The following is a 13,515-nucleotide window of genomic DNA, read 5'->3' as shown; positions in this document are numbered from 1 at the left end:
TTGAAGAGAGTTGAAGAGGGTGACCGCAATCTTGGTTTCCTCACCTTAGTGTGGAGTGAAGCTAAATCAAAATTGCAACAAAATATTACCGCTGACAAGTAGCACCACTGTCTTTCCAATAAACAAAAAGATTTTAGTACGAAAGAAGCTTTATTTTCAGCCTATGTTTTTATCGTCCACATGCATTGTTGTGGTTTATAGAGATTCCTGCAGTGTTGGCATACTGCGGTGGTGTTGCTATGTAACACGGCAATTTAAAACCACTGCACCAAATGGAGTTGACACTCAAGATCTTTTAAAACGCACAATATGCTGACAGCAAATCCCCAAATAATAAACAATTCCTCACCTATGAGAGAAAGCTGTTTGCTGGATCTTGGCTGCAAGTCCATGCCGTTCTTCAGCCAGAGGAGCTTGGGATTCGGGATGCCGTCGGCGTGGCAGTGGAGGCTGGCAGATACGCCGGGTTCCTGGGCCTGCGTCTCGGGATAGACCAGGATCACTGGAGGGACTGGACGCACACACACAGACCAACAAAAACACACAAACAGGGAGAGGGGACAGGGGCGAGTGAAAATATAATTACACACTGTTTCACGGTAGAATGTGATTCCTGGGGGGGGGGGGGGATAAAGCACAGAAACCCACACGTGCAGTGCACCGAGAGGGATCCATCTCCCCCCTGCATGTAATATATTCACACATAACAACAATCCACAGGCTCTGGGGCTGCTTTACTATGGCTCCACGCCTGCATGAGAAAGATGTTGGGAGCTTCAGCACTCACTACCGACTCCAGGGAGAAGACCACAAATCAATGTGGAAGAGTTTATGGGGGAATGAAATATGAGGTAATAGTTTACATGAGCAGGTAACAAGTGTGGATGCTTCCTCCTTCTCAATCATCTTCTGCTGAACGTACAACCCTGCCCCTCAATCCTAATGTAATATTCACTCTGCATTTGCTATGTGCTTGTTTTATCTGTTAAAGTCTCTCCTTCTCCCTGTTATTGCTATTTAAACTTTAATGTATTGATTAAATGTTTACTAGTGGTGGACTGTGGTAGGGTATTTGCTGTACTGTAATTCTGAGGTACTTGTACTCTTTTTGGGTATTTTCACTTACTTCTAGTTTATTTCGTTTTTCATATATATTTCTTACTGCTCATAGTTCTTATATCATACAATACCTGTTAATACTGTACTATTCAATATATATTTATTACTGTACATATCTATTTATTTACATTCCACTTTAAATACGCACAATACTCTGCACTTTACTGCCTTTTTTTGCACTTCTGGTTAGATGCTAAACTGCATTTCGTTGTATAAGTACTTGTACTGTGCAATGACAATAAAGTTAAATCTAATCTAATCTAATCTAAAAAATTTGTTTTTCAGACATATAGATTCAAGATAGAAAACGTTCTTGTTCAATAATGCAGGCAGTAATCTTTCACTGGTGTATGGCAAAATACATAATGTAAAGTAACAGGACTAAAAAGGTTGACCTATGGCAATTAAAAATAAATATTTAATACTAAACATGAAGTGCAGCGTGTCTGCTCAGCTCAGTTATTCCTTGAGGGCAAAAATTATTAACATTAACAAATAATTTCCCTTCTTCTCATCTTCCACACACACATGAACAACCCCTCACATATACGCTGTTTTCTTCAGAAGCTCTTCCTTCTTTTTTTTACTTGACATTGCAGAAACATTCTTGAACATTGATATCATGTTCTACAGTTAACACATGTAGCACTAGACCACGAGTCTGGCTACGTCACCGACACTGAAGCCGCAGCACTGTCGTCCCTCTCATGGCAGTAAACAGGATACAAAGAGGTAATGCCCGGCCGCCCACTTAGTTTAATGTGGCACTTGGCTCCCCTTCATTCCACCTTATCTCACCTCTCGCTATCGTGCTTGAAATACTTTGAATCCCCCAACACCAGCGTTTGGTAATTGTGCTCTCCTGATAACTCACCCTCCAGGACCCCAGTCTATCTCCACCAGTCCCCTCCCATCACTCCCTCTCCCTCCCCTCAGCTCAAGGTCTCAAATACAGATGCATTTCTTTTCAATTAGCATCACAGAAAAAAGGAGACAATCACACCTATTGTCTGTCTTAATTGAAATTGGCTCAGTGGGATAATCTCTTCCCCTGCTTTGCATATCTGTCACCCTGAGAGTAATGTGCCGAAATTAGAGAGGGCAGTATCTTTGATTTGTTGTTGCAGACGGAGGAAACTTTAAAAATTCTTCTTCCATAGATATTTCTTTGAAGAGATGCCAATGAAAAAAACTTAAGGTGGGGGAGACGAGGGCCCTTATGCATATGAAAATGATGTGCAAGACAGTGCTTTGAAAAGTTCAGGCTGCCAGAAAGAGTTTTGTCTCCGATGGTTTATCGCCGTATTTTAGCTTAAGTTGCTTTTATCCATTACCTGGGAACTGCAATATGGACTTCTCAGCTTTATACACGTAGGGAAACTCATCATTCTGACAAGCAACTTCTTAGGACACCAAAGCAGAGTGTAACAATTAGGGAAAAGGTCTGCATGCCTAAACTGAAGAAGGCCTGGAGACGGGTCCTGAACCTGGTGTTCTTTGGTATTTGTTAGAACACCAGGTTCTTGGTCACTACAAACTACGACAAAAATAAAATGTAAATTGCATCACATTGATTTAAGAAAAGAACAAGTGAATTTAAATAAATCAATATAATAAAGTATTCAAAAACAGATAAAACAGTTCCCAGTGGAGCCTCTTGCTGTGCTCCAGGGATCCTGTGTGGACACGTTAAAGCACCTAAAGGTTTGTCAGACTGAGAAACAAGATCCGATGCCCTGATGAAACAAAGATTGAACTAAAAGCATCATGTCTGTTCAAAAACAGGTTTTAGTTCCAGAAATCTCTGTCTGTCTATATGTGAGACGCATATCTCGACAACCATTACTCTTATCGGGGGGCCCAAGGAAGTGCAAAGTCAGATTTGGATTGATTTAGACTCATGATACATTCAACATTAATTCAAATTTGAATAAAAAGTCGACCAGCGCTCTGTAACGTTGGCGGCTGAGACGTTGTCGTTGAAGCCAACAGCGATGACACCTGATTCTCCATTCCTCTGACTACAGATCACTTTCTACAGTTTCAGAAAGAAGATCTGCAACCAGCGTCACCACAGGCCAAACCAAACAGGCCATTCCAAACAGGAAGGCTTAGAAAGGGCATTGCTCTAGTAATTAAAATGTACGGCTTTAAGCTGAAGGACCACAGAGGCAAATCCACTGAAAAAAACGACAGAAGCCTGTAGCCTTAAAAGGTGCCAGCTGAAGGATCACCATGTTTTGTTTTGTCTCTTAGGATTTACATATATGCCGAGAGCCGCTGTACTTTCTCTGCAGTGGAATGCAAACCATTTCTCAAATGCATCTCAGCTGAGGAAGGGGCACAGAGAGTTTCCCTTAAGCCCCTTGGAAAGGGCCGCGGGGCTGTGAAGGATGGGGACCCATCATCATGCAACGATTCTGCACGGGTAGTTTCTATGGTAGCCTTGTGTTTTCCCTGACATTTCACTGGAGAGCAGGTTGTCTTAATTGTTTTTAACCAACGGCCATTTGAGTGTCACTGGATATTTATCTGTTCTATAAAAGTAACCTGAGCAGCCAGCAGCAGAAGTTCCCTCACTGAGGAACAGAATCTAAAGCGTTTTGCCCACACGTCTCCCACAGTTTGAAGAAGGAAACAGCTTCTACTGACCGTTCACCTGCAGCACATGTGTCTGATAGACGTCTTCATAGCCGTAGGCATGGCAACTGTAGTTTCCCATGTGGATGGTTGTCACCTTGGTGATGTACAGGGAGCCGTCGTCCCCAAAGTCCTGCAGCACAGGGAGGAGAGGGATGGGGGGCAATTAAGTAGAGGATTGTGAGACGGCGGTGGGGGTGAAAGAGAAAGGAAGAGGAGTGAGGGAGGGAGGAAGAGAGAGGGCGGGAAAAAATAGAGGAGGCGCAGGGGGAGAGGGAGAACAGAATACATGGGGACGCGGTGGAGGGAGCAGGGCGAGGAGAGAGGAGGCCCACAGCAGCAGGGAGTGATGGGAAAAGACAAGCAAGAAAAAGAGTGATGTGAAAAGGAAGAGAGATCATGAATCAACGGATTCCCCGTTGAGCCGCAGCAGACGATGGGGAATTTGATCCCCCCCCCCCACCCTCATCACGCTGCCTCAGCCTGATAAATGGCAAGGGTTAAAAATATAAAGCCCATTAGGTTGATGAATGGAGCCGGTTGTTGTTGGTGCAGCACGCGCCAGTCACCAGGGGGTTCCGGCCACAGCTTAGGGTGGATTAAGGCATTAAATAGTTTGCCGTCCCATCAAGAGGCAGAGCAGATGTCCCGGCGCAGCTCTGTGGTGCCGCCGAAAAACCACCAGCGGCTGCTTTCTTTCCGAGGGTCTCTGGAAACGAATGTGACCTGACACACGGTAGCTTTACGACTCGAACCATTTGAAATACTTATATGACAGACAGGGGAGTTTGGGGGAAACCTTTAAAGTTCAGAATTTAGAATAAAGGTGGAAGGTTCCAAGTACACCAGCGAGGGCAATTAAAACCGAATGGGCCATTTGGGTTAAACAGTGTGACTGTAATGTATCTGGTAGATTCCTGATATGTTTTAGTTTCAAACCTTAACTACATGCTCTGGTTCCTGTGGAAAAATGTGTTTATGTTCTTGTATGTGTTTGTTAACAGGGTTACTTAAAAAACAACTTGACGGATTACCATGGAAGTCGTTGGAGGGATCCATTATGGCTCAGGAAACAACCTGTTAAGTTTGGAGGTGGGGGGGGGGGGGGGGGGGGGGGGGGGGGTATTTGATTTCCAATTGCTCAGAAAAAAAACATCAGGGATATTTAGGGGAGTGATATTTATGAGTTTGTGCCATTTGGTGCAGATTTAAATGTGGTTTCATATGGACTAAATATTAGAGTTGGTTAATTTTAATGCTTACAATTGTAACCTTATTGTAAAAGAAGTTTGGACTGCTAAAACTTTTGACTGCATGCAAATGTTTCCACAGCACAAATGACATCCAAAGCATTAAGAGATTAGTCTCAGAAGTGTTGGTGCCGGCCCGGTTGCTCAGCAGCTGCATGCAACGGTGGCACAGAAGCCATGACTCATGATTCTCTGTAATTTGTATTTTGGAATGAGTAACCATGAGTGTTTAAGGTTTTTCAAACTGAAAGTGATGACTCAGAGTCAACATGGCCATTTCTGATTCAGGTTTTAGTATTCAGGCAGTTTTCACTTTGATCCCTGAAGCTGCACTGTCTCTGCTGGCTGCTGTCTTACATGACTGAGAAGATGTACATTTAAATTGCAGATTTGGGCTTTGAAAGCTCCTCGGAACGTAATGGGAATAGTTGTTAACCTTTTCAGTTGGTGTAATGCGCGCATGGTACACGGCCAAACAGGAAAAGAAAATGAGATGTGTCTTTGATGGAAGGAGCAGCGGAGGAAGCATACAGGAAGATGGAATCAACCACATTCAAAACAACACAATGCACAGCTCCATTACTGTCTCTTTTGATCTGTACTGCGACTGTAATCATCGCGGCGTTTTCATAATTCACAGCGGTACTGATGCAATAAAGCTTTCATATACTTAAGAACCACGTTCATGTTGTTTCCCAAATGGCTGCAACGCACACGCAAATAAAAGCAGCAGCGTAATAACCATTTTTAATAGAATAAATACATTATTCATTTCATTTTGGTTGGTGTAATGCCGTCGCAAGATTGCTTTGCTATTGTGTCTTTTCAAAAGAGGAAAACAAAGTCCCAGTTTTACTTTTTGAACAGAAAAGGTTTCATGAATTCATAATGGGAGTGTAGATTTTAATGGGATGATTCTATTACAAGGAGCGCAGCACAGTGTTCAAATGTATCGTATTAACGCACAGCATATTCTTAAAGACAAATTATGAATAGACTCTAGCATGTAGATGAACACATTTCTAAAATGAAACAGGCACTACAAGATTATGAAACATAAATCCATTTAATGTCTACATTCTTATTCTTTAATGGCTTTTTTTATCCTTTATTTAGACAGATAGTCATTTAAAATGACAAGAGGAAACTGTCACAAATGTTAACCCTCACCATTAGAACCTGGCAGGTCCTTAACATGTATTATTTCTCCAGAATCTGACCGATTTTAGCTTTTCACAGGTATATTGTGCTTTAGTATGTTTGCTGATATGCGTCAACAATGGGGTGGGAAAATCTCATAGACTATATTTTCTCTGGTATAGATCCTTACTTAACAAAGCAATTTGGGCTCTATCTCTTATTTTTTAATATATTTGATAGTTGACAGTGAAGATGGAGACAGGAAACATGGCAGAAGGAAACAGGGCGTGCACTGAAACTGTTTCGGCCGCCGGGGCGCTCCCCGTTTAGGGATTTATTTTGTTTCATATTTGACCTGAATCGATGAAAAAAGAAAGTCAAACACAGCCAGGGTTCCACTCTCCCTCCTCCGCTCGGATCACTGCGCTCTATGGAAATTCATTATGTACGGTCAGGAGCCCGGAGGACCTCTGGTGCCATTACCTCTCCTCCAGTCTCCACCTTAACACTTGACATTGTTTATCGGCTCATCATCGCAGCAGACCAACAAGGTTGCTCATTAACAGGCAATTAGTGAAGTGTGATGGGGCGGTGCGTAAAGCGAGGCCGGCACTGTGCTGTCACCTGTGCAGATGAGTCTAAACAGGAATGTGGTCACACACATCATTAAGTACCGGCTGAGATATAGTTGCACTGTTTCATGGAAGAGAGCTGCGGCGGCAGGGGCATTTATTTCTGTTCAGTTTACTTCCTCCAATCATTTTTTCTGTCATCTTTCCTCACTAACGAAGATAACAATCTCCAAAGTTATCAGCATTTTATAATTACTGCATCCAGATTGTGCAAACAATGTGCTGAGATATTAAACAGCACACTCAATGAGCTCTTAAGATGTTTAATGTTTAAGGTTTTCAAATATTAATCGGATGGTCCAATTAAATTTCTCGAAAGAAATATCTTACACAACCACACAGCATGTTCCCTCATCTGAAAATGACCTGAATCAATGTTAATAAATTTGTTTTACTGTTACACTGACTCAATTATCAGTTGCTCACTGTGATGTTTAGTCTCTTTGCCGTAGTTCTGGAGCGAATCCACTATATGATCCCGTCACATCAATTTACTTATACTCATTTCCAGCAGCAGCAAAGAGACATTATTGGAAACCAGCTCTGACAAACCAGCTCCACAACAAAAACACTAAACCGACACTGAGATGAACATCCAGTTGCAAAAGATCACATTTTATCTCAGGAGTTACATGGAACTGAGAGAAAAGAAGAGAGTAAATACTGGATTTACTTTTTATAATGTAAACACAAAAACAAACCTTGATGGGGGGATGTGAGCTGATTTGTGTTTAAGCAACTGTTTCCTCTGCCCCCTTGTGTCCAGAAAAATATAAAGAAAATTGTGTAGGCAGTGAAGTTGTCTTGACCAGGAGGATGAGGACTAAGAAAACCTTCAGATATAATCAATATAAACTAAATAAAGCACATTCTTAGTAAATGTTTGTTTAGAAATTAGTAGATAATCATTCACTGACTTATCAACCATTATCTAATCCATTTGTTTGGGACGTATTTTGTTGCCCATCAACTCAAGAACCATTATCATGACCAACCTCAACAATCACAGCCACAAGAAGAAAAGTACATGCACTCACATTGATGTCCTCCAGGTCCAAGAAGTTCAGTATGATGCCGTTCCTCTTCCAGATGATGGGTGGACGCAGTGTCCCCTGGATGGCACAGGTGAGGACGGCGCTGAGGCCCACTGTCACTGTGCTGACGCTGATGTGCTGGTCCTCTGCCAGGCTCAGCTGGATGACCTCTGTTAGGATGAGGGGAGACGTATGGAAGAAGAGATGACAAAAGAGAAGAAGGACCAAAAAAATAAATCACAAATCAAACTGAGTAGGCTGATGCTGTGGAGTTGTAGCCAGAAATAACACATTTCTGAGCATCTATCTTATAGTTAGTGGACCGCAGAGGATAAACAGCTGTCCTGGGAGTGAAGGATGTCCTGCATGAGAAAGACCACATGTCGGAGGACACATAGCTCGCCAAATATCATCCCTCTCATTAAGCTGGATTTATGTTCATTGAAATGGCCGTACAATTCAATTCACCTTTACGGCAAATTAAGAATTATCCTTCAGCCGTTCCACTCGCCGCCATAAATGGTACCTGTCGCCAAGCTGTGTGGCCAAGCATCAAATCCACAGAGTCACAGCATCAGTGAAAATCTGAAATCAGCTGGATACTTCATCCACCGAGCCTCTCCTTTCATTGTGTGTTTAAACGGACTGTGAGACCATTATTATATCAATGTTAAAGCAGTGTTTTTAAGCAGAGTGAGCTGTGTGCGTACCACGCGCTCTTACTATGAAATCAATGTCAGGATTTTCATTTCTCAAATTTTTTTGTTTACACACTTAGTCAATTATTTTGAAAACTACTCATCAAGACAGAATGGTTTTCAAAGAACATGTGAATATAAGAGAAACACTTGGATTTAGTAGCTGAAGAACATTTAGCAGTATCTTCTATATAGTTTAGTGTATTAACTGCTGTTGCATTTTTGTGGAGTCTTAATGGAGCCAACCAAACGTAACACTGAGTCAATCACACACACACACACACACACACACACACACACACACACACACACACATACACACACACACACACACACACACACAAAAGATCACAGCCTCAGTCCGCACCCTGGTTTGGACTTTCAGGTCTGAAAAGCTTAATAACTAGTTGCAGTATTTCTGTCAGATTTTATCATTGTCTGTCCAAAGCATCAATTCTTATTTCTTTCACCTCCTGTGTCTAACAGCCAAAGGTGAACTTCTATAAAGCAAGACATTCCTCTGACAGGGAACCGCTCTTAGCTCACAGATAAAGTTGCAGAGTTGTCCCGGGATAAACTGCTCTCACAGTGTTGATATATGTTTGATGCAGCTTTTGTTTATTTGCGGCCGAGTTTGCTTTGAGAAACTTTTGGAAGTTTCCTGACTTGTGTTCCCTCTCTGCAGCTCTATCAAATCTTTTCTTAACCTAAGGTGCCACATAAATCTATGTGAAACTCAAAGATCCAAACACAAATAGTGACTCTCAGGACCTGCAGTGAAGAAGTCAGTATCACTGGAGGAAAATATATCAAATGTCCGAACCGACTTCAAGGAGATGGCTAACGGACTTTGATATGTTTGTGGGGAACGTAAATGTAAACGACCCCTGGATATTTGCTGTCTGTTTCAGGTTTAGCTCTCCAGGTGACAGATGTATCCGTGCAGACAGCGAGGTCTGTCAGTGATACTTCAGAACGCCCTGGGTACAGTTCACTGCCAGGTCCAACAGAGTTATAATTCAGCAGGGCAATGCTTTGGACACGCGGACAAGTGAGGGATGAAGTGCGTTGATGGCTTGGAGGGGCGGTTCCAGTGGGGGGGAGGGGTACTGAGAATTTCAACTAGACTCGTGCTCACATTGAGTTTAATACCGTGCATGCTGTATTCACGGAGGAGAGGACGGCTGGGATGGACATCGAGTTTGGCTTCGTATCGATTCTTGTACCTTGGAGGAGATTTTTTTTAATCTGCTGCTGAGGACTGTCTCTTCCAAGTTCAGGTGAATCCATTAAAGCGCTGACTCATCCCTAAAAGTTCTGTTTACCAAACAGTTGTGTTTTTGATGGCTGACTCAAGAGTGGCTTTAAAACAAAATCGACTGGTCACTCTCAGATAGCACTTGGCTTATCTGGTTTTGGAATGAATACATTCATTTTACTTTGTGGTGAAGCAGCACTGACAGCAGTACAAAGATAACCTTCAGCTCAAAGCACCCAATGTGAGGCTCTAACACCACTGTCTACAAACCCAATCCAATACGCCATCAGCTCCAACTCCAGGTTTAGATATTTAATATATATAATTAACATTCAACTCATGTGATGTGAGTGGCAGAACTTTCTGACTTTCTGTGGATGCCTAAGTTTTTAATGTTTAACAGAAATGCCATCATGTAAAAAAACTGCTTTGTGAATGATGGACCAGTTGTAAAATGAATCCTGACACATGAAATTAATCCTGATAAGACAAGAGAAGATGAAAATCCTAAGTATATTTACACAGTGAATAACAGGCATCTAGGGAGACTTGTTTCTGGGCATAAAGGGTTCAAATGTACTTGTTGTCTACATGCGTTATCAGTTGATTGGCTGTTGACCTGATAAAGATAGGGTTCCATGGTGTAATGGTTAGCACTCTGGACTTTGAATCCAGTGATCCGAGTTCAAATCTCGGTGGAACCTCATAGTGTACATTTTCAAATTTCCCGACTGTGGGACTTCTCAGGACAACACTGAAACATAATGACTTTAACCGGAACTCAACTGGACCTTTAAACAGAGGCAACACCGCAGCTTATTTATTAAATATTGAGTCACTTGTGTTGAAGGTTTACCTGTGATTATAGAACTGTGGATAGAAAGTGTAACTATGACTATCTTTAATACAGGTCTGTTGAGGGACTGAGCTCAATTCATCCAACTCAAGTCAAAGTCATGCCTCAGTTGACCAATGTGCTGGTCAGGCTTATAATGTAAAAATGACAGAATGTAAAAATAAACATAAACATATAGATCACAAAGAAAATACATCAGTGATAAAACCTTAAGAACATGAAGAATCCACTTATTTCAGAATCAAAGTATTGCACAATAGCAGATGAAATCCAGGCCTGAACTTGAATTGACTGCTCAGCACCATCTCACATTATGGAACACCAGCACTAATTCCTCAGCTGGTTTGGCTGAGTGTGTGTTTGTCTCTCCACAGCTGAGGAGGGGAAAGAAACTCAAGCTGTTGGCTCTTAACTTAGCTCTCAAGCTAAGATAAGTGGGTTATCTACCTCATGTGAAATACTTCAACTTTGGTACCGACAACAAAACGTTTTTAAAATACCAAGTAGATAAATAAATGTGTACATAAAGCAGTAGCTGTTGTAGTTGCCTAGTAGATGTAGTATAGTAGCGTTTAGAATCTGAACACAGAGTCCATCCATCAGACATTTGGGATTTTATCTGACTCTCCTCCTGTCCGGGGGATTTAAGATGCAGACAAATGTCAATAATGATAAGTTCTGCCCCCTAAACTGCTGTTGGATGGTTCATTATTTTTAATGTTGGGTGTTGACAATGGATTTACATGACAGATTTGAAGCGAAGCTCCCGTTCACTTGTGCTCTACATTCACCGATGATAAAGAAGCAGTAAAGCTACTCACTAGGTGGATCAAGCATTCCATGACAGTTTTATTACTCGGTGCCACGGACACAATTTAAACTGAACTCACGGGGTAGTGTGTGTTTTATCGGCGGCACTAATATGTTTACCTCGGCCGTAAAAGATTGTTTTCCACTTTAAGAGCAGCTCCATAAAAAATATCTCCAAATATCTGCCCCAATGTTCTCTCCCACTCTCAGATGACCCTGGACAAATTGCGTATCCACAGGCAGCACCTGCTCTGCCCCGGCTGACTGGGGAAGGTTGTCATGACATTATCTAGTTAATGATTCCTACAGTGCACCCCCCCCCCCCCCCTCTAAAAAATAGCTCCAATGTGTAAGTTAGTAATTGACTTCCAGGGGAACTCAGGAGCTCCACTGATCGATCAGCCAAGGCACTAACTGAGCTATGGACGGGGGCTGACGGGGAGGTTTCCTGTATCCTGCTCTGGAGGGGACGTACAATACAGCCTGAGTAAGGAGAGGAAGGAGATGAAGGGGGGGAGAAGGAGGAAATGAAGCAAGGAAGACGGAAGTTAGAAGTCAGAGATGAGGAGAGGACTTAAACGGCAGAAATATATAGTGTGCAAGGATGAAGAAAACGTACATGTATGTAAGAGCGGATGAGCTAATGAAAGAAAAACCCACAGGGGCATAAGAGGAGAAGTAGAAGTGTGTGTGTGTGTGTGCGTGTGAGACAAGAGGAGAGACATATTTGATTCGGAGCACGTAGACGATCTCCCAGGGAATAACTAATGTGCCGAGCTCAAGACTGCGGCTCAGAGAGTTGTCCCTCTCCACTTTTATGAGACCAGCCTCTCACGAGCTGGAGTAAGACATCAAACCACAAAGCCGAGGAGCGGAACGCCGTGACTTTCTACAGGCCACGACATGACATTTGGACTTAGACGAGAGATGGAGGGGAGGTGAGGGGGTGGAGCGAGGGAGAGAGGGGTTGATGGAAAAAAGGGTTACAGGTGAAGGAAGTGGGATGTGAGGAGTCCTGTGAGTGACGCTGGGAGGTGAGAAAACAACTGGCGGGCTCCCAGTGAGCACAGGTTTGTTGATTGATCCCTTCGAGTTGAAAGATGTCTATTGAATTGGCATATGAAAATATGTGCTATATACAGATTATACAGGTTTACTAAGCTCTGATGCTGAAATCATTAATAAGAGGTCAAGAAATTCAGTTAAATAAAAAACGGTTCATTGCTTATTAAGTTGATATCCGGCCTAAATTACACATGTGGTCATTTTGTGCGCTTCCTGCACATCACTGTCAGTAAATGTCAAAGAGAGTTTATGAGAAAAGGAACCACCACTCCGCAACACCAGTGTTCAACCACAAGTGTTTCTGCACTTCCAACTACTCCAACAGAGTGAGGCCTCTTCAGCCACTTTCAGGCATGTACACACGATTGGGTCCCGAGTGTTCGTGTGAGGTGCAGCCCAGCAAACAGGATTTAACGTATTAACTCCACTGTGGAGATCACGTTTTTTTGTTTGCCCTCATCAGCAAACATGACTGACATCTTTGTCAGTGTCCTCTACGTTTATGGCATCACTATTTCATTCCGCTTTCGTGTCTGTGGTATGTTAGAAACGTCCTCAAGGTGCCCACTCGCTCCCAGTGAATCCTGTGACATCGATCTGTTGCCTCCTCACGTGTAGCACCTCTGGAGAATGTCAGGAGACCAGGAGAGTTCAGAGCAGCTCCTGTGTTCTGCTGCATGTCCACAATGTCCAGGGTGCTATTCTCCAAAATGAATCTTCATTCAAATCTTATCCAAACACTGAAAGCTATCTCAGCATGAATATTATTATAATTATTTGCTTTATGTGTCCCTACAATGTAACCTTGCTGATGTTAGATGAGGCCTGGTGCTTTACAACCTTGAGTGCTTTACACTGCAAGTGACATTCATCGAGTCACACGCTTTCATGCAGCACTTCCATCACACATCCTTCACACTCTGATGGAACAGACCACAGGGTCAATATAAGGTTCAGTGTCTTGCCCAAGGACACTATGGTATTCAGACTGGTTAACGGCCTCCTGCTTTAGC

The 13,515-nt window shown here is 42.6% G+C and overlaps 1 protein-coding gene and 1 non-coding gene across 2 annotated transcripts in view; one reads left to right on the top strand and one right to left on the bottom strand.

Moving 5' to 3' along the window:
* The window catches only part of fstl4 (follistatin-like 4), a 182,678-nt gene that overhangs the window by 20,223 nt on the left and 148,940 nt on the right, over positions 1-13,515 (bottom strand). The window contains exons 6-8 of the mRNA XM_053442452.1: positions 7,819-7,985; positions 3,772-3,892; positions 350-511 (exon numbers count right to left, since the gene is read on the bottom strand). Coding sequence (XP_053298427.1) covers positions 350-511; positions 3,772-3,892; positions 7,819-7,985 — 450 coding nt within the window. The remainder of the gene's footprint in view (positions 1-349; positions 512-3,771; positions 3,893-7,818; positions 7,986-13,515) is intronic.
* trnaq-uug (transfer RNA glutamine (anticodon UUG)) lies at positions 10,404-10,475 on the top strand. Its single transcript has one exon. It is a non-coding gene; the product is annotated as a tRNA-Gln (tRNA).

The sequence above is a fragment of the Pleuronectes platessa genome, chromosome 15 (assembly GCF_947347685.1).
Source record: "Pleuronectes platessa chromosome 15, fPlePla1.1, whole genome shotgun sequence".
Lineage (NCBI taxonomy): Eukaryota > Metazoa > Chordata > Actinopteri > Pleuronectiformes > Pleuronectidae > Pleuronectes > Pleuronectes platessa.
Note: the sequence above shows the minus strand (reverse complement) of the source record. Positions and strands in the feature narration are given on the sequence as shown.